The sequence below is a fragment of the Vidua macroura genome, chromosome 7 (assembly GCF_024509145.1).
Source record: "Vidua macroura isolate BioBank_ID:100142 chromosome 7, ASM2450914v1, whole genome shotgun sequence".
Taxonomy (NCBI): Eukaryota; Metazoa; Chordata; class Aves; order Passeriformes; family Viduidae; genus Vidua; species Vidua macroura.
In genome coordinates, this window is record NC_071577.1 from 20,800,297 (window position 1) to 20,819,271 (window position 18,975).

Below are 18,975 nucleotides of genomic sequence, written 5' to 3' on the forward strand. Positions count from 1 at the left end.
CATTTACAATGACTGTGTAGAATCCAAATTGTTTTTCAGATTTATAGGCCTGGCAGTTGGAAAAGAGCAGCTTGTAAACTGAAATTCTGATCTGGAAAGCATGGAGATTAAATAAATATGGAACCTCAAATGACATTGTTAGTTAGTTTTCAGACTGTAACTGTCCTTTGATCCTCCTCACTGTTTCCTATTTTGTGCAGTGGTCTCCTTTGCTTCACACTAGTGTGGCTACAGTGCCACAAAACTGTGAAGTATTTGAAAAACATTTCAGACATAAACTGTTACTCTGAGGATCTTGAGAATAACTGTTTACAGTTCATTTGTTTTGAAGGATTTACTGTGAAGAATATGATTAAAATCTGTAATATCCAAGAACATGTGAATATCTACTAACAGATGTGCATGATTTTTATGCTGTGCCTTGCCCATGCTGGATATGCAAATGTTAGAAGTAAATTCTAGCATGATTCTTTGGAACTTGTATCACAGATTTTTCTCCTTTAATCTCCAGTTTTTAATTGGAGCAAAGAACAAACAGCTGAACAGATTTATCAAAGAAGACATATGTAATTCTTTTAAATTAAGTTCTAAATTAAGTAATGATGTGCTAATCAGCTCTGTAGCAATAATAAGGATTTTGTGTCATTAAATGCTGAAGCCCGGGCTCTCAGGAGACCAAGTGTTCTGTGTGTGCTAGACATCAAACTTGACAGAAACTTTCAGCACAAAATGATTGGCATAGGTCATATGGACCTAAATGTAGGGATGACATAGTGAATTTAGCTAGAGAGCTTTCAATTGATTAGATAATTTTAAACAGGTGTGATTGAGCTTTTCATGGGAAGAGAGTTTCAGCAAGGTAGTGGTTTCCTAAATATTCTTTATATAATGCCTATTGACTATGGCAACCATCAATATCAATTTCATGTTTTGCTATACCCTGTCATGACAGGTGTGGAAATGCTTGTTTTCAAAAGTCAGCTAAAGCATTGAAATTCTGTCTCTGCATCATCCACCTATTCTTCCCCACTCAATGGTTTCAGAAACTCATTGGAGAATGTAGAAAGGTCTCCTTTCTAATCCTCTGACACTTGCTCCTGGTTTTTATTAGTCTGTTCAGGCATAAAACATGCAAAAATCTAATTGGATGAGGTGCTAATGTTGTATTTGTAAATATAGCTCCTAAATATGGAAATACATATTTAGAGTGTGATTCTTTGAAGCCAATTAATTTGCTGATTTTTTTCTTTCTGCTATGATGTTACATTTCTTCAGTAGGCTCAGCAGTGAAATGTTACATGATCATTTGAATTCAATTACTTAAGAAAAAGAATTTGTTTAGAAGCTGGTTTATTCAGGAGGACTTGCCTATTTGCCTGAAAGCAAATACAAGTATTTGGAATGTTACTGTAACTTTCTACATTTCTTTTCTAGGCCTTTATCAGACGCTGCTTAGCATACCGAAAAGAGGATAGATTTGATGTCCACCAGCTGGCTAATGATCCTTATCTTCTCCCTCATATGAGGAGATCAAATTCTTCAGGAAACTTGCATATGACTGGCCTAGCAGCATCCCCTACACCACCTACTTCAAGCATTATTTCGTACTGAAATTACTCCAGCTGAGGAATGGGATGATACCTTTGTTTAGTTTTCAGATGCAGACTTGAGCTTGAAAGCATTTGAGTGTTTTTACACAGGACAAGTTTGATAACTGTGTTTTCAGACTGAAGTCCTCCTACACAGTGTCATTTGTATGATTGGAGTGGATCATGGACTGTGAATAAATGTGCCCTTCTGAGAAACACCATTAAATATTGAAGGATGAAGGATGACACTTCCTGTTACAAACTAACAGGTATACTGTGTTTAAGACTGAAGAAAAGGTTTTTAGTTTTTTCTGGGGAACATTGTAAATAATCTTTTTAATACTTTAAAGTACATTTGGTGGATACTGGAAAGTTCTAACATGAAGGGTAGTTTTTCATTATTTAAATAAAAAAGGGTAGTGAGCAAATTTGAAAACACAGGAAAAATTTTGTGCCTGGTTATGAACTAAATGAACTGCCATCTTTCCAAGACATTGATCTTTCAAAACCAAAGTAAGGAATGTGAGACAGTGAAAGATAATGTTCAGCATCAGATTTCTCAAATAAAATTGGAGTATTTTATTTGGCTACCTCCAAAAATGTGGTGGTGTTCCACTGAATTTAGATTGGAAGGGTGATGTGGAATTCCTTTTACTTACTTCTCTAATAGATTGCTAATTTTGAAATCCATTCAGTTTTTTTAAAATACTATAGTTGCTGTGGTATTGAAACTTGTGAAACCTTCCAGGCTTCTAATAAAAGCAAGCAACAGTATGAAACCAAATGCAAACAGGTCATGTATAATGTTCTATGCAGGAATAATGATAAATTCCCTTCTAGCTCTACTGTAAATTGTTGTACAGATGTCACATTTTCAGTTAAATTTCAGCAACTTATTCCTGTACAAATGTTTAAAGTATGGCTTTTTCTAATTGGATATTGTATTTTTTTTAAGTCTCCCTCAAGGCGCTTTTAATTGCTGCTAAATGACGTTGCTTTTACTTTTACAAGAGTCAAATGACCTCCTTAAGGTGCGAGTCAACTGTACGAGAGATTGAGCATAGGCAATCCGTTATCAATCAAGGCATGTAAAGCAGATCTGTGTTGGCCATATACAGTACAGTTCTTTCAGTCCGTTTATTGCGTTCTCGTCCTGCAGAGCGCATTGATAATAGATGTAGAAGTTGCTCATGGTTATTCTCTATTTCTGGAAGTTCCTATCAGCAAGGAAATGTTTCTTGTGGCTTGTACAGGTATTTTAAAATGTGAAACATTTTCTAACTGCCTTGTATGGTAGAAACTTATTTTTCAGAACAGTGTATCTCTCTCCTGTTCACTATTCTTTTTACTATCCCATTCTTGATGCTGAATACCTATATGTAATTTTGTCCATGTTGCAGAAAGAGGAGGCTGTATTACCACAGGTTTTCATTTAGTATTGTACAGTTAAACTGTTGCTCTTGTTTCTGATGTTGCAAGCCATTTTGTTTTCATTGTATATAAAGAAATGTTAACTGTCTCTTTAAAATGCTGCTGAAATTGTAGAGAATGTAGCCAAAACAGTAATAAACAACAGGCAGTTGAAATTTCAAGGTTTTCATTGTGTGTTTTTACATTTCAGCACAGGGCAAATGACATAACCGTATCAGTGAGCAACACAAAAATATTTAAAGCAAACTCTTCTTAATTACAAACAAAAGGCCAATAATACAATAATTAATTTAAGTAACATTGGAGGTGAAAGGGGAAGATTCCATGAAATGTAAAACATCTGTCATGATGAGATAACCAAAACTTCATTTGATTGAATAGACTGCACAGTAACAAGTCATAAGTATTTCAGTGATTCTTTTTAAAATATTGAGCTGTGGGATAACATTAGCTCATATAATTATTAGAAAACTGACTCAAACAGAATACTGGGACTCCATCCTTTCCACCCTCTACAGCACAAGACCAAGTGCAGAGTTCAAAGAGAATGTGCTATAGCCGTAAGTTCACATTAGATTTCATTCCTTCTTCTTCTGCATGTTGATAACTGAAATTGAATTGACGGCTTTACCACATGAAAATATGTTGGATAGTGGAAATAGTGTTTTTATTTCGTGGCTTTTATTTTGACTTTCTGAAAAGTGCTTTTGGCACTCACGGGAAGTCGGGAAATGCATGGTGGCAGTGCAGGCACCGGAACAGCGTGGTCCAGGGAGCTCCGCGCTGCTGCCACCCACATGGCAGCATAAGGAGGTGACTGCGTATTTTAAAATCAGCAACCCTGAAAAAGAAAGCACATTTTGGAATTTAAAGCATCCTGTGTGTTCCTGCTCCAGCCTTGATGTCTTCCGGATCCTATGAAAACCACAGGTCTGAGGTGGGGCTACCAGCCTGGCCAGGCAGGGCACGGCACATCCAGCCTGGGGAGGGGATGCAGGTCCTGCTGGGGCTGGGGCTGGGGCTGCTCCTGTCGGGGCAGAGGAGCTGCGGCCCGCGGGGCCTTGGCTGGGCAGGTGCAGCACCGCCCCCGCAGCCCTGTTGTGTGGTTCGGCGAGGGAAGGGAGTGGCCAGCAAGGTAAGAAGTGTCTTTTGGTCTTTTATTGCTCTTCAAAAAGCCCTCAGGACTTGGTGCTCTTCTCCAGAAGTGGGATATTGCATTGGGAAGGGAGACTGGAGAGCCTGGCCTGGTGGGGTAGGGACCTGGGCAGTGTATCAGGACAGGGGAGCCTCAAAATTTGGAGCCATTGCGGTTAGAGAGTGTCGTGATATAGATGTCTAAAATACTTGAGTCTCACAATTTCTATTGCATTTTTAAAACCTTTTTTTTTCCTCTGTATCAGCTCCAGCCAGAGTGAGGACTCTGGTTTCATAGCTGAGGGGTGCCAGGCAGCAGGGACTGATGGTGTTTCCCCTTCTCCAAAACTGGAAGGACAATCCTTAGCAGAGTTATTGTCATCAGTAAGGTCTGGGAGCAGCCATAGCCCAAAGTACTATCCAGCATTTTAGTGCTTAGAAGGGCCTGACAGTGCCTTACTGAATCCATAGGTTATTTTTTATGTTGGAATACTGAAATATTTATAGTTCAGGACAGAAGACCTGTTCAAACCAGCTTCTTCTAAATGTTGTTCACTAATAGAGAACTATGATAGTTTAAAATATCAGTGGTATATGGCTTTGTCAAAGGCAATGTATTATGTTAAATGCATTGGCTGTATGTACAAGCATGGGGTTATTTTTTTATTGTTATAGTTGAAGGGATACAAATGCCACACACATCTACAAATTAATGGCTTTTATATAATATATGCAAATATAGTATTTCACTTTTTAGTACTCTTAGGTAGGATCTGGCAATATGTGTCTCCTATTGATCAAATGAATTTTTACTTAACTTTATATATGGTCTGCACACCTTTCTCTGCAATGGAATAGTTGGAACTGAGGCTTCTAGAGAAGGAGGTCCTATGATACTTTAATACGTATCTTCCAGCCCTCAGACACTGGCCTTGCAGCTTCTAGAGCAGCTGGTGCTGTATCCAGCAGTGCTCCACTATGTCATCATGCGGCCATGGTACATGATGTGAGGAAGGAAATGAAAATTTCTCCTGAAATGTGCAGTGGTTAACAATTGGGTGGATAGCAAAGATTCCTGCAAGAATCAGTGTAATAGTGAGGTGATGTGTGCAGGGCCTTGAGAAACACTATTTTAATACACAGAAATGTATTTTACAGCATGAGTTCTTTCCTATTCATATCCCACTAATGCTTCCAGAAAAGAGTTGTCAAAATTAAAAAGACAGGAGAGATGGTTACTTGTGTTTTGTGTCTAAACTTGTTCTGACACTCATGGGTTTAGCAGGCCTGGAATGAAAGCTGGAAAATGGAACTGCTTATCTGTTAGCGCTGTTGAAAGCTTTGAGGGAAAGAGCACCAAGAACTGCTTTCCTTTGTGCATTTGTGAGCAGATCCAGTAGATCTTCACTTGCCTTCATTGGTAGAGCAGCAGTTTCCACTAAAACTTGATAGAACTAGCAAAGATTTAAAGGACTCAGAGAAGCAGATCATGCCCCATGCTCCCAGAATACTGCCATCTACCTCCTCTGCCTTTGGGCTGAGCATGGCAGAGGAACAGGACTTGCCAAACAGTCGAATACACAGGGCTGACCTAGCAAGATGGTGCAGCTTCTTTCATTCCCCTCGATTTGTCCCTATAGAAAGCCACATGAGGAGCTGCTGCACAGCTCTGTGTATTTGCATAATGTACCACTTCCTTCACGACAGACGTAATCGCCCTGACTACTGCACAAATTGTTTGTTTCAGGCTTGCAGCTGGGGTTCATTGGTTGCTGGCTGAGCTCTCATCACTGATTTGAGCACTGCAATACCTTCCCTGCATGCCCTTCTATTGCAAAGACAAGTAAGTAACCCATTAGCTGGCAAACTGCACTTGCTCATAGTGGATTTGGGACATCTGTTCCACTGGTTAAATGTCAATTCATATACATTTATATGATACCACAAAATCCTCACGCTGCTTGTAGGGTTACATAAGAATGTATCAGGTGCTGAGCTGATCCCATCAATTGTCTTCTTAGAGCTGTCAGGATAGTTTTATTACTGAGCCCACATTCCAATCTAACAAATTACTATATCCTAAAGGTTACTGTCCTATCACCCGATTGACAAAACCTTTACACATAAAATAGAAGAATTACTCCTATGTCATCCTTTATCATCTGTCAGGATTCCTGTGTTTTTAATGACCCTCATCCTTTTCCACTTATAGTAATACTTTCATATATTGCTAGAATTAAAGTTTTAATATGTAGGTAGTTCATTCAACAAGACATGGTCCTAATGGTGAAAACTGTAAAGATTGCTGTTTTCTTCTTATCTCAGAGGCTACTGAGAGTTCAGCTGAATTATGTTGCAATAGCTCTTTATATTTGGGGAAATGCATTGATGTGCTCTGTTAACATGAGGCAGCAATGTGAAGGCCTCATTTCCTTTTTTTCTTTTCTTTTTTTTTTTTTTTTTTCTTTTTTCTTTTTTTTTCCCCCTCCTTTCAGGTTTTGCAAAAGATTACTTATGTTGCAAAGAATTTTGCTAGTTTTGTGCTAAGGAGCAACACAGATGAGCACAGAGATCATGGGGAAAAGCCAGTATAAACCATTCCTATCTGAAACCGGGGAAAAGCAACCAGGAGTCGGCTGGGCAGGGCTCCAGGTGGGTGGTGTGACTGAAATAACATTTGAGCTGTACTTGTTTAGATAACCAGAGCACTTTCAGACTCAGCCACTATGAACTGGGGGGATAGAAGGTGACTTGCTATAATGGCTAGTGGCAAAGTTTTATGTTGTGTTTCCTATTTAGATATACAGAATGCAAACCCAGGACACAAGGGGAAAAGGAGTGCTGCCTGAACCATCACAGCTTTATTAGCAGCACTTTGGTGCTTATAAATCAGCCTCTGTCTAAAATCAGGGAGGTACATCAAAACTCAGCTTTCCACTGGAGATGTGCATGAGACATAGTGTCAGCAGCCCAGGAAAGGAGGCACCAGGTTTCCCAGTGCCCACTGGCAAAGCAAAGTGCTCTATTCAGACTGCTGAACATCTGCTTTACTTGCCTGCACCCCACTGGCATGACACAGAGCATGGGCGTGGCAATATGAGAGCAGCAGATGCCTGTGACTGAACAGTGACTGCTTATCCCTCTGGGATATTGGACCAAGGCTTCTCTGTCTTCAGCAGGCAGAGGATTTAAATACTAATGACACTAATTTTCCTAGAGGCTGGCATGGGATATTGGAATTCAGTAGCATTTGGCTGTATTTGGATAGCACTGGCTCAACAAATACTAAGAGAAACATGTTTCTCTATAGGTTATGTAAAACAGGAAGAAATAGCGTATAACAAAGTGAAGGAAAACTTACTCCTTTATAGAATCCATCTGACTTGAAGCAAGAGTCTTGAAATAAAAATCAAAGCTTCTGGAATGAAGCTTTACTTCTGCTTGGAGTTCACAGTAGTATCTCTACATCTTAGATGTAGTGTCAAGAAAAAGGATCTGTGAAAGAACTTAACGCCAAAAATGCTAAATTTTGTCTTCTCAACTTTTGTGTTAAGCCCTAGTCCCTTATTGGGACACTTTGGACTTGTAGGTACTCAAATACTAAAATAATGAATCTATGAAATGCATTGATTGATGTCAATAGCTAAAAATATAAAAAAAATATAAAATATAAATATATTTTATGATAAAATATATTTGTGATTGCTGGCAATATTGTAATTCAGCTCTTGTCTCTTCTCTGGACTTTATTCTTATTACTGCCATTCTTGTAATTTGAAATGGCACAATCTGAACTCAGAAGCCTTTTAAAGTATTATTTTATAATGTTCAAGTCACACATTTCCTTTTGATGTCACTGCTTAAGATTTCTAACATGTTATTTATAGGATATTGTGCTGATAAAGGTGAATTAAGGATAGGAGATAGATCTAAATTAATTTCTAATTTGGTGAAAGTAACAGTGATACCTAATACAATATATAATCTGCAAAGGCATTTTCATATAAGAAATTATAATGTAGTAGGTACTAATCCAAAGAGCATAGCTTTTCTGTTTTAGGGCAATTAAATATCCTTTTACCATTAAAGATTTTGTTGTATTTTTGACCTGAGAGAGATATTTAGGGTAAAGATTATCTGAGTGCTTCACATAAATTGATTCCATTAGGGTTTAGTTGTACATTAGAAGTTTCTTTCTTAATAACTGAAAATATTGTTCTGCATTTGTTTGTGTGTCTGGACAGAAAAATGCTATTTCATGGCTACTGGGCTAAAGTCCCACTCCGTGTGAGGCTTTGGCTGGGGTGTAACACCGCTCGGTTTGACTGGAGTTAACTGGCTGAGGCAGGGGTTCTAGAGTCAGTGTAAGCAAAGGCAGGCTCAGCCTGAGCCCGTCCCGCAGCCTCCCTCCCTCGCTCCAAGCCAGGGAGCCAGCCGGGGCCAGGTCTGGCCGGCTGGCGGCCGTGGGGCAGAGGCAGCTCTCTCTTTTGGCTGGGTTACCCTCAGCCGGCCCCAGGGAAGTGGGAGTGAGCGCTGGGGCCGTGGGGAGCAGGGGGGGACACTTGTGGAAATGACAGCTTCTTACCTTGGTGCAGGACAGGTCTCCCCTTCCCAGTCAGGCTGTGCTCCGCTCCAGGCCCTGGAGGAGGAAGGGCTTCCCCAGAGGCAGGCCTACCCCCACGGCTGGGCTCTGGCTCACTGGCTCTCCCTCATGAGGAGCACCTCTCCTAAGGGAACGCTTGGCTGGCTGTCCTACCAGTCAGTATTCTCAAATTTTCAGTGTGTGTACATCTTGCCAGGGATGCACAGATGATTTCCTTCTCCAGGCACGAGAGTCCAACCAAAATTTCCACGAAACAACAATCACAGTAGCCACCACAGAGATTTAGGTGCTTACCAGCATATAAGCCTTCAGCGCCATTTCTGCCTGACTGTCTCCAGGGTGTAGGAGTTACAAAAACCCACCATCATTTTTAAGCATTCCTTGACTAAACTAATGCAGGAAGAACCTAGTGTTCTAATTATTCCATATCCCAGGATTACTAAAGTGTAGTTCCTCTACATGCTACATGAATCCAAGCATCTGAAGGTCAAATCTAATACTGCATCTATGTTCATTATCCTTTGGACACACAAATCTGAGGTGTCACTGAGCATCAAATGCCTTTGCGCTCTGTGACTAAGCAATGACATCTGTTCTTGGCAGATACATACCAATCAAGGATGCAAGTGTAAAATGCTTTCATAAGTGCAATAAACTTTAGTTTTGAGGGCAGTAAAATTCTCACTCAATAGTTTTTATATGTGGTTTGATTAATTAATAGTATTTCTGAGTCAAACAAAACCACTGTTAAAGCATTAGCAAATATGGAGGCCATGGTAGACAGCTTTTAGAAATGCTGATGATGTTTTCAAATCTTTGTCTTTTTAGATGCAACTTTTTAACTGAATTTTTAATGAGACCTAAAAGGAAAACAGGTGTTTGCATCTTTCCTCCCAGCCCCATTCCTTCCTTTTAGAATAGCTGGTGCAAAAATGCTTGTTTAAACCCCACCTTTCTCAAATGGAAAACATCCTCATTGACGTTTTGGACAGTCACTCTGCATGTGGACTAAGAATAGGCTCCTTCTCAGTGAGCAGAGATCTGTCTCTGGGGGCATTTTCTTCAGGGAGTAGGGGAGTGGGTCTTCTCTCTTTCTCAGCTGAACCCCTGGGTAGAAGTCACAGATTACTGTAGTTTATTGTGGGAGTGGGAAGCTTCTGGAGCTGTGTTGTGGCTTGTGTGACAGCACCTTTGTTGAGTTTGCTGTGGGAGTTGAGAACTTATTGAAGTGTACAAAATGAAGGGCTTGTATAGCCAACACCTTTGTGGAAGCGTATTGCAGGAATTTAAGGGTTTGTTAGCCAATACCTTTTTAGTCTAAAGAGTGGTCTGGTTGCTACAGTTATGGCAATTGTACAATAAAAGCATAAATGCTCCTGACACCTGGTCTGGTGTCTTTGTTCAGCCTGATGAGAGTTTGTAATGAACATCATGATAGGTCATAACAACAAGCATATGGAAAATATACTGCCTCTGCTTTGTTAAGAATATAGAAACCCGTGGCAGGCACTTTCTCCACGTGTACACACAGACCCAGCACAGGAAGCTGAGAAGTCACTTGAGACCTCTGGGCTCTCACAGCAGTGCAAATATAAAACATAAGCCATTGCTTAACCAACATTTTTCACTTGTAAGGGATGAAGTGTCAGCATCTTTTCTATTTATGACTCAAACAGACAGGTCCTTGAAACTGTTGATCTCATAGGAGAGAAGAGTATTAGATGTGAAGAGGATTACAACAGGGGAAGCAAACACTTGCCCTTGCGAATTTGTATGAACTATCTTTAGAATTTAAATCCAAGCATAATTAAACAGCGCTAATGAGACAGAGGGACTTATCTTTGTTTGGTGTATAATTGGTATCACTGATTTCCTCATTCATTTTTTCCTAGTTTTAAAGCCTTCTTGTTCCAGTAAGTTTAGATGGTAAAAGCTACCCTGCAGAGAGAAAGTATGTGGCCTGGAGCTAAAATTCAGTTGGAAGCCTTTTAAGGGATGCTGCTTTCTTGATAGCATTGATAACTGACAGCAAAGACACCTGTGAACATGTAGCCAACAGTCAAGCAAGGCAATCTTTGTGCAGTGTACCCTTGAAATAAATGCACACAATTTTACAAAAACCATAATGGGGAAGAAAAGTTCACCCTTTTCAGTGAGGGAAACAAAATACAGTAAGAGTTTTAATAGTTGTAGGTATATAATCCACCACTATTAACTGAAGTTTGAATTCCTTCTCAAGAATATGCTCCAACTCATCCAGGAATGTGAAGCTTGCACAGGAACTTTTGGTAACATTTTGTGGTGGGCACACTGCAGCAGGTCTGGGTGGAAGATGGTCATGGTCTTGCCCAACTTAAGTAGCTCTGAGCCCATAACCAGAAGAGCAGGCTCTGTTTCAGCTCTGTACCAATAGCTGATTATACTCCTGAGCGAAGGACGTCTACCTGCAGCTGCAGGCGCTCAACTTTTTTTTTTTTTTTTTAGCTAGTCAAAGGCAGTAAAGATGTGGGTGCAATAGGCAAAGTCAGGTTACCAAAGTTCCATTTTTGCTTTTCAGTTTTGTCTTTGGATTCAGGCTCCTTTTAATTATGCCTCAAATGGATACTAATTTTTTTTTTTTTTTTTTTTTTTTTTTTTTTTTTTTTTTTTTTTTTTTTTTGAGGGTTTAAACCACATCTGTTGTTTCAAACTGCAGAAAATCAGCTGTTTCCTGAGGGGTAGCACAACAATGACTATGCCTGTACATTTCAGTGCTGCCATGCATGCCAGCGTGCTTGTGGTTATCTGCTGACAGGGTGCTCAGGAGCATGAGACTTTGCTGTGCATCACATCCTAGTGGGAGTACTTGCAGCCAGCTGGAATCTGTTCTCAGTGACTGCCTGTAAAGATTCTTCACACCCTCCTTCCTCCACAGTGGCCACCACTAACCAAATGCCTGTTCACCCACTGAGCCAAACGAGTTCAAAGAGGAGCATTACAGTGTCTGTGAGTAAGCTCTGCTGGATAGGAAGAGGACAGAGTGAGATGAATCCCACAAAAACAACAAATGTTTTTCATCATAGTCCAGTAATTCAGCACAGACTTATCCTTTGGGCTGCTGAACCCAAGACTTTGTTTTGTCTTTTTCTGGAAGGGGATTTGAACACTTCCCTGCTAAGACTGCTATGCAGATTGATCGGAGACATAGGAATTGTTATGAACATTTGGTCTCAATTTCCCTTTGCTCAGTTTCACTGGACCACTCTGACTATGTCACCCTCTTAAATACCCCTCTCTCTTTTGGAGACTGTCTCTTTTGACTACTTAGTGCCCTGTTTGCTGTTCCATAAGGTGGGATTTGCAGCTGTACTTCCTGCTCATCATTGCCTAGCTAGGCTATTCAGTCAGCCCTCTGGCTACTTACTGATAGTAATACTGGATTTAACTTTCCAGGGAAACACATCATTTTAGAAGTTGTTCTGCACCCCAAAAAAACCTTCATCTGCTTACTTATTTCACAGAATGGCATGTCTGCTCTTGCTGCTTTTTCACAGTAACAGTCCAAGTGTTCAAGCTCTTAATGCTGCTTTGTGGTTAAACAGCATTGAGAAAACACCATTGGTAACCAGAACTGAGAGCAGCAGCAAGTATAGCTGCTCCACTTGTGAACAGTCCAGAGCCACAGCCACTTGTCCATTGCCTCCTGCTGAAAAGATGCCCTTTTTCAAAAGCAGGATTTCTTTTTGACTGAGCTGTGAAACAGAGCTCCTGACTGTCTACAGCCATGAAAAATCCCATGACTTGCAAAGTGTCAGAGACCGAAGACTTAAAAAAATTCAGAAGTCTTATCACTGCTTTCTGCTGCCTCAAACATAATTTTCAATTATATTCCTTCTGAACCATCTTAACTTAACTGCTGGGGATTCCCACTGTCAGGATTAAACAGATGTTTTATTACCTGCTAAAGGTGGGTGAAATAATAACCACCAGCTCTGCCTCATTGGCCGCCATGTGGTCTGGAAAGGTGCCATATGTCCAACACTCAGACTGCTGCAGACAGGAGGCTGGGGCATTATTTATTATTTGCCTAATCAATTTAAATCCTATATTTCTTTCAGAAAGCACATTTCTAGTCTTTATAAGGAGATATGTACAGGACTCGTCAAGCAGCCTTCTCTAGTGAAGTGCATTTTCTGTTTAAACAGCCAATATTCTGCTTGCACAGCATATGGGGCTAGAAGCAAAGACCTTGCACTTGGAGCTGCAGTGTGCTCATGAGTTTTGCTCAGCATCACAATCAGCTGTAAAGGTTGTTGAAGTTCAACCCCAATAACAATAATTTTTATTTAATACTTTTGAAGAGTTCTCCTTAAAGAGAGTGTGGTGCCTCTCCTCCAGCAGGCGTAACGGTGTGGGCGGAGCAAGCTGCTTTCAGAGGCTGACCTGCCTCTGGAAAACTGCGGCTGCACCTTCACAGTGACAGCGTGTGGTGTCTCAGGTGCCAGGCGTGGCGCAGCGACTCTTTCCCACCGACTGACTCCTGATCCTCTCTCAGGCTAGCCCACGTCTTCCACCGAAGCTGCAGGGCTCTGAGGTGAGCCCAGGCTGGGGCTGGGTGGGTGGTGACCAGAGTGTGCAGAGCATGCCAGGCACTGGATGTGGGTGGCAGCTTTTTTCTTGAGAGTTCCAAGGAGAAGCAGTTGAAGATGCATGGGCACTCCTTGTACGAGGATGGTAAATGAGGAATCCCCCACAAGAGGTGACAGTAGGACCCCTCTGCTCCATGAAGTAGCCAAGCAGATTGCCAAATGCAGTGATTAGTGAGAAGACAGCCATCTGGCTTCTCTCCTTTAACAGCTCTTTTTCAGCATCTCTCTTCCTATACACCACAAGAAATTTCCCTGTGTTTTTGGCAAGCCATTGTAGCTTGTCTGAATCATACTACAAGGTCCAATCTACGAATGATAGGTAGAGTAAGGTGAAGAGAGAAAAAGGGGAGTAAGATGATAAAGTGGACAAGAATCTGAGAGGCCTTCAGGCCTTATCTTGAAGTATTACCTCCGTAGTGCTGGTTATAACAGCAACCACCAAAGCAGCAAGTCTTTAGAGCAGGAGCTAGGAATGTACTTACGGAAGGAGCGTGTTGAGTTGTCAGAGGCAGGTTTGTAGACTCACAAGTAGGCATTGTGGAGACAGTAGTAAAGGCTGACACAAGTCCTTCTGCAAATTGAGGTACTGGGGAGCAGCCTATATTGAACTCCAGCAGTGCATATCTGCAGGTAAGGATGCCTGAGTATGCTTGCACATGAGTGACATATGGCAGCTTCCAAGGAGTGTTTGAAAAATATTTGATTCAGTTCCCCACAGTCCTTAATATTTTACCCTGAATTCCTCCAAGTCTTTCTATTCCTTTTTGATACATACTTTTAGGCTAAAAATATTCTGAAGCACAATGCAATCCATAAGTACATTAATTTTGTTAGTAGTCAGGAATAAAAACAGTCAGGAACTGGGTTAGGAACAGTAAATTGCATTTCATTATTAAACAGTTAGTGCCCAGACAAGTGTGGTTTTGGGTTGTGGGGCTTTTTTGTCTTCTCTCTGAAGAGGTATTACTGGTAAGATAGGTAAGAAGCCTGTTTCAAATAAAAATGCAGCTTTGAAACAAAGGTAACTGCTCCACAAATTCAGTAATTTCTAGGCACGTTATTTGGCAATACAAATACTTCCAGTTGTTTTCTTTTTTTTAGAAGTTGTAGTTCTTCTCTTGAAGGATTTACCCAAGTACTGTTTATATTTACAAAAACATCTCCTATTGTCAGACTTCTGAGCCTTATTAAAGCAGTGGTCTCACTGCCTGAGACCACACTTTTTCTGTTCCCTGTTTCATGTGAACATATATTTATTTACCTGAGGGCATAAGCAGTATTGTGAAATAGCTATTCATATATTTTCTTACAGTTCTACCTTTTAGCATTATGGTTGATAATACTTAACTGATGACTCAGTTAATAATGAGCTGCTGTTTGCAAAAATTGCAACTTTTGTTTACAAGTTCTGATGTTTCTTAATGAAGTTGCACTATTCCTCTGAGCCAGCTTCAGTTCCCTGATTCTTTCTTTCATGTGTGTAAGCACTGCTTATGGTATGTGCACAGCTCCAAGCCCATGCAATGGGTAGGTACTTGAAATGCCTGGATGGGAGGTTTAAAATCTTCAGTTTGATTTTAAAGATCATTTTGAAAAACTCACTAAACAGAATTTCAGGGGAAATCAGCTGAAAAGAGTGAGATGGCAGCAAAATGATCACTTAGCTATTGAAGTGTCTGTCTGATCTCTCTGTACAGTACCAAGAACTGGAAGCTATTTCTATCATGGCAACTGAGAATGTAGTGGGGTTTGCTGAAGATTGGCTATTTGTCTCCCTTATTCATTTAGGAGCAAGATCACTGAAATGAACTGTTTGTTCTTGAAAGCTGCCAGCAGAGGATGTTTGCAGATGAGCTCTGAGGGCTGGGAAAAGATGTGTTCAGGAAGCAGGACCTGGGCAGTGCTATAATGTCCTTTCTGCACATCACAAGGTCCCTTCAGCGAGTCCCATTACCACCAGTGCCCCTTATCAAACACAAAGCTCATAGCTCTACATTGTTTTTGCTAATACTATAATCATCCACTGCAGGCTTTTCTTACATAACTAGCAAGCCTATGCTGACTATGGGTTTTGCAGCTTGAGTTCACTCATGTTTCCTATGTTTTCAGCTTCTGTTGGGGTTTCATAGCTCACCTACTCTGCAAGGGCCATGAACAAAGTATGTGAATATGCAACTATTTGCTGGCAGAGCAAACAGCTCTCAGACAAGAGGACTGTTATTAAAATGTTCTTTTGTTGGCAGAATAGGCTTTCCTGGTTGCCCAAGGTGAGCCTGACCTCTGTGGTTGTTGAAGCTCTCTCTTGTGGGCGAGCTGAGCAATGCTGGAGTGCAGCTTTTAAGATGGATTAACTGTGAACCTAACAAAGGAAACAGTTCAGAAAGAGTAAAAACTTTACATTGCACAACTAAGGATGAAACATAGCTTTTGATCCTGTAGGACTAAAGTTCCAAGGCTAAGAATATGATTATTTGATAGGGTCACAGTCACCTTGTCAGTGCAGAGTAATGTTTGCCGCCTCCTCCTAGGACAGAATTCTTCCTTTCCAGGGGCAAGAAGGGCAGGGGAGGGGCAAGCATGTGGCCAGTGGACAGACTGCACTCTCCTGCTGTGAGTAAAGTAACAAAATCAGGAACACCACCTCACCCCTTCCACCCAAAGCAGGTCCTCACATGCCATGTTCTAGCCTTTGAACTCTTAATTCTTGATGCAGTTTCACATGCACAAATCCTGAGCTTTGTTACTAAACTGAAATCATGTGCACAGGCTGTTCCTAAGAAATACCAGTCATCTACCCAAGTAAAATTCTGAATTGCTAACTGCACACTGGCCTAATGATAAACATGCATTGAGGTTTCAGGAAAAGGAGGTGTTTGTTCCTGGCTCAGCTCAGTAGCTTCTAGCCACCATCTGCAAATCTCTCAGATGTTCCATAAAATGGCAGATTACTGTCCTTTAACTCTTTCGCCAGGGCTGCGGGGCAGAAGCGCTGGAGATTCACATGAGCTAAATGAAGTTTTCTGTTTGATTGAGGCCATGGATTTGGTTTTGGTTTATTTTGAGATTAATTCTTGCTCTTTAGGTGTTCAACTTTAAAACTGTGCTATTGCAGGTGTTGGTTCTGACTGCAGCTTAAAAAAACCCAGTTTCTCCACGGATATTACAGGGAAATCAGTTTGAAGATTTTAATTTTCTGACCTGCACAGGTTTTTACCAGTAGGCGCAGCACAGTGCAAGACACTGTGCTGGACTACACAAATATATACAAAACCTTGGTACTACCATGAAGAATGTACAGAGTGGGATTACAAGAATGAGTAATGAACCACAGACACTTAAAAATGAAGAAACACTTCTGCAGTCTAATTCTTGCCTAACATTACAGGATTCACATCTAAAATGAAACAGATTCTAGGTGTATAAGTCCAAGTGAAGAACCAAAAAATCTGAGCTTGGTGCCAGCTAGGCCTCCATGCTACAGAGTGATTGTGAACATTTGTTTGACTAGTACAGACAAAGCCTGTGTCTAATCAAAGACACAGTGCCACAATCAAACATCCCTGATCTTTATCTTGCCCCCTTCAACTTAATTCCATAATCAGCACTTAGATCACAGAGAGGTTGGAACTATTATCCAGGCCTCTCCTTCAGCGTTACAGTATCTCAAACAAGTCCCTGCCTGTAAGGATTTGCTTTCTTCAAAACTTTCACCCGGTCCCATGGTTAGCTTGACTTAAGTCAGCAAACTGCCAACAAAACTCTGAAATTTAGAAATAGCTTAAGCTCAGCCCATTCCTACCTTCTGATCAGTTGGTTTTACAGTTCCCAAGCGCCATCATTCTGCATCCAGCTGGAATCCATTTGATTGCAGTTGCTGCTGGTGGGGGGGGGCAGGAACCAACCACCCTCGTTGCTGTAAATTCAGCCAAAAGAAACTAGTGCACGCCATCTCGTGGCCCTGCGCAGCTATTTCCCGGGAACGAAGGGAGCTCCAATCGCGAGGAGGTTTGATGTGGACAGGATTAAAAAGATGGCTTTCAGAGGCTCAGACCCCACCTTCTGACGCCCCCCCACTCCCGAGCAGCTGTTTCCTGGAGCAGCAGCATAGCATCAGACTGCAAAAGGCACTTCTTCAGCACATGCTCACATGGCTGTCGAGGCAACCCTGTCCTCACAACAAATCCAGGGTGTCGGTGAACACAGCCCCCAGATCAGCTTTTGGTGGAGCAGGAAATTACCGTATTCATTTTAGAGTAGGTCATACACATGTAAATAATTTTTAATTACATGCAAGGTTGGGGATGATCATGGTACATCTATTTTCATCTGCTGTTAGGACTTGTTAAAGAACTCCATGTGTCAATGCTTTAAATAAAACTAATGTGCCTGTTCCTAACTGTTCATTAACAGCTGAATATATGAACTAATGAAAATAAGGCTATATCAGCTGTCAGTCCTTTGGTGTATCTTAAGTTCCTATTCCTCCTTACTCTCTCTTTTTGGTGGGAAAATCAAGTCATTAAGAGACCCTTAGAAGGATTAAGGTACAATTTCATCACATCGAGTTGGGGAATTAGAAAAACGAGGACAGTATGACTTCAAGGCCTGTGTTTTCATTTTAAGTACTAAGTGTTCAACTTCGCAATGTTTATGACTTTATAGCTGCGAGATTACAGCTTAAATCTGCACCACTGAATCATCTCCAAATCTGAAGCTGCATTTTCTTCAGCAGAATTGCTGATGGTAACACTGCCTTACTTCCACCGCTCTCGTAGCTGTTAAAAGGCTGGATATATAGTCAGCAACAAGAGACTTAAAATAGCTAACAGAAATGTTAAACTTCAGACTAAGCATCTTCTTTTGTCTGCTACTAGAGACAAGTGCACAAGACCTATGAAAGTTTGCAGCTTGCTGCTGCAAGGTGTAGAATCATTCCAGAGAACACTTTTGTTCAAGAACAAAAACATCTACCCAAGGACTCTAGTAAAAAACATCTGATTACAATCAGCAACTGCTCTAAATTGGTTTGTGATAAGCATATTTTTACTCTTCTTGCATTGGAAGTGTATTGGAACAAAGTTTCAGGAAAGGCTGTTAGACCTGTGTGGCTCAATGAAGCCTGATACCAACTACTTTCTTTGTTAGAGGAAAGAAAAGAGGGAACATCCTTCTTCTCATGTCAAGGTTTAATTCTGAGGTATACGACAGTGGATTTACAAAGGTAAATAAAAATACATTCTGAGAAACAGCAAGTACCCTACTTAGCAAGACAGAGGGATTTCACACTCCAAGCAGCTGAGAAAAGAAACTGCTTACAGTATGAAAAAGTATTTGGGGGTCTGTCTTTGACATGGGCTTTGTCATAACAGATGATGAGAAATGTGCAGCAGTAGGGCAGAGGAAAGACAAATACTTAGGTGATAAAGGTAAGACAGGACAACAGGTATTAGATAAGGCTTCCACTTGAACAAATTATTTGAGACATTATCATTATGATCAGAAGTCAGAAGCAACTATGGTTTCAAACACTGCTCAGGCAAGCTACATTGCCAAAATTAATTACACAGCTGTTGAGACAGACTTCAGCTCG

General features: G+C 40.9%; 1 protein-coding gene and 1 long non-coding RNA gene across 6 annotated transcripts in view; one reads left to right on the plus strand and one right to left on the minus strand.

Moving 5' to 3' along the window:
* The window catches only part of TLK1 (tousled like kinase 1), a 68,230-nt gene extending 65,049 nt beyond the window's left edge, over positions 1–3,181 (plus strand). For all 5 annotated transcript variants that reach the window (XM_053982041.1, XM_053982040.1, XM_053982043.1 and 2 more), the window contains exon 21: positions 1,435–3,181. In XM_053982041.1, coding sequence (XP_053838016.1) covers positions 1,435–1,611 — 177 coding nt within the window. In that variant the 3' untranslated portion in view covers positions 1,612–3,181. The remainder of the gene's footprint in view (positions 1–1,434) is intronic.
* LOC128809777 (uncharacterized) lies at positions 3,170–17,261 on the minus strand. Its single transcript, XR_008437846.1, has 2 exons — positions 17,185–17,261; positions 3,170–3,861 (listed from the first exon to the last, which is right to left on the minus strand). It is a non-coding gene; the product is annotated as an uncharacterized LOC128809777 (long non-coding RNA).
* Positions 17,262–18,975: the final 1,714 nt, after the last annotated feature.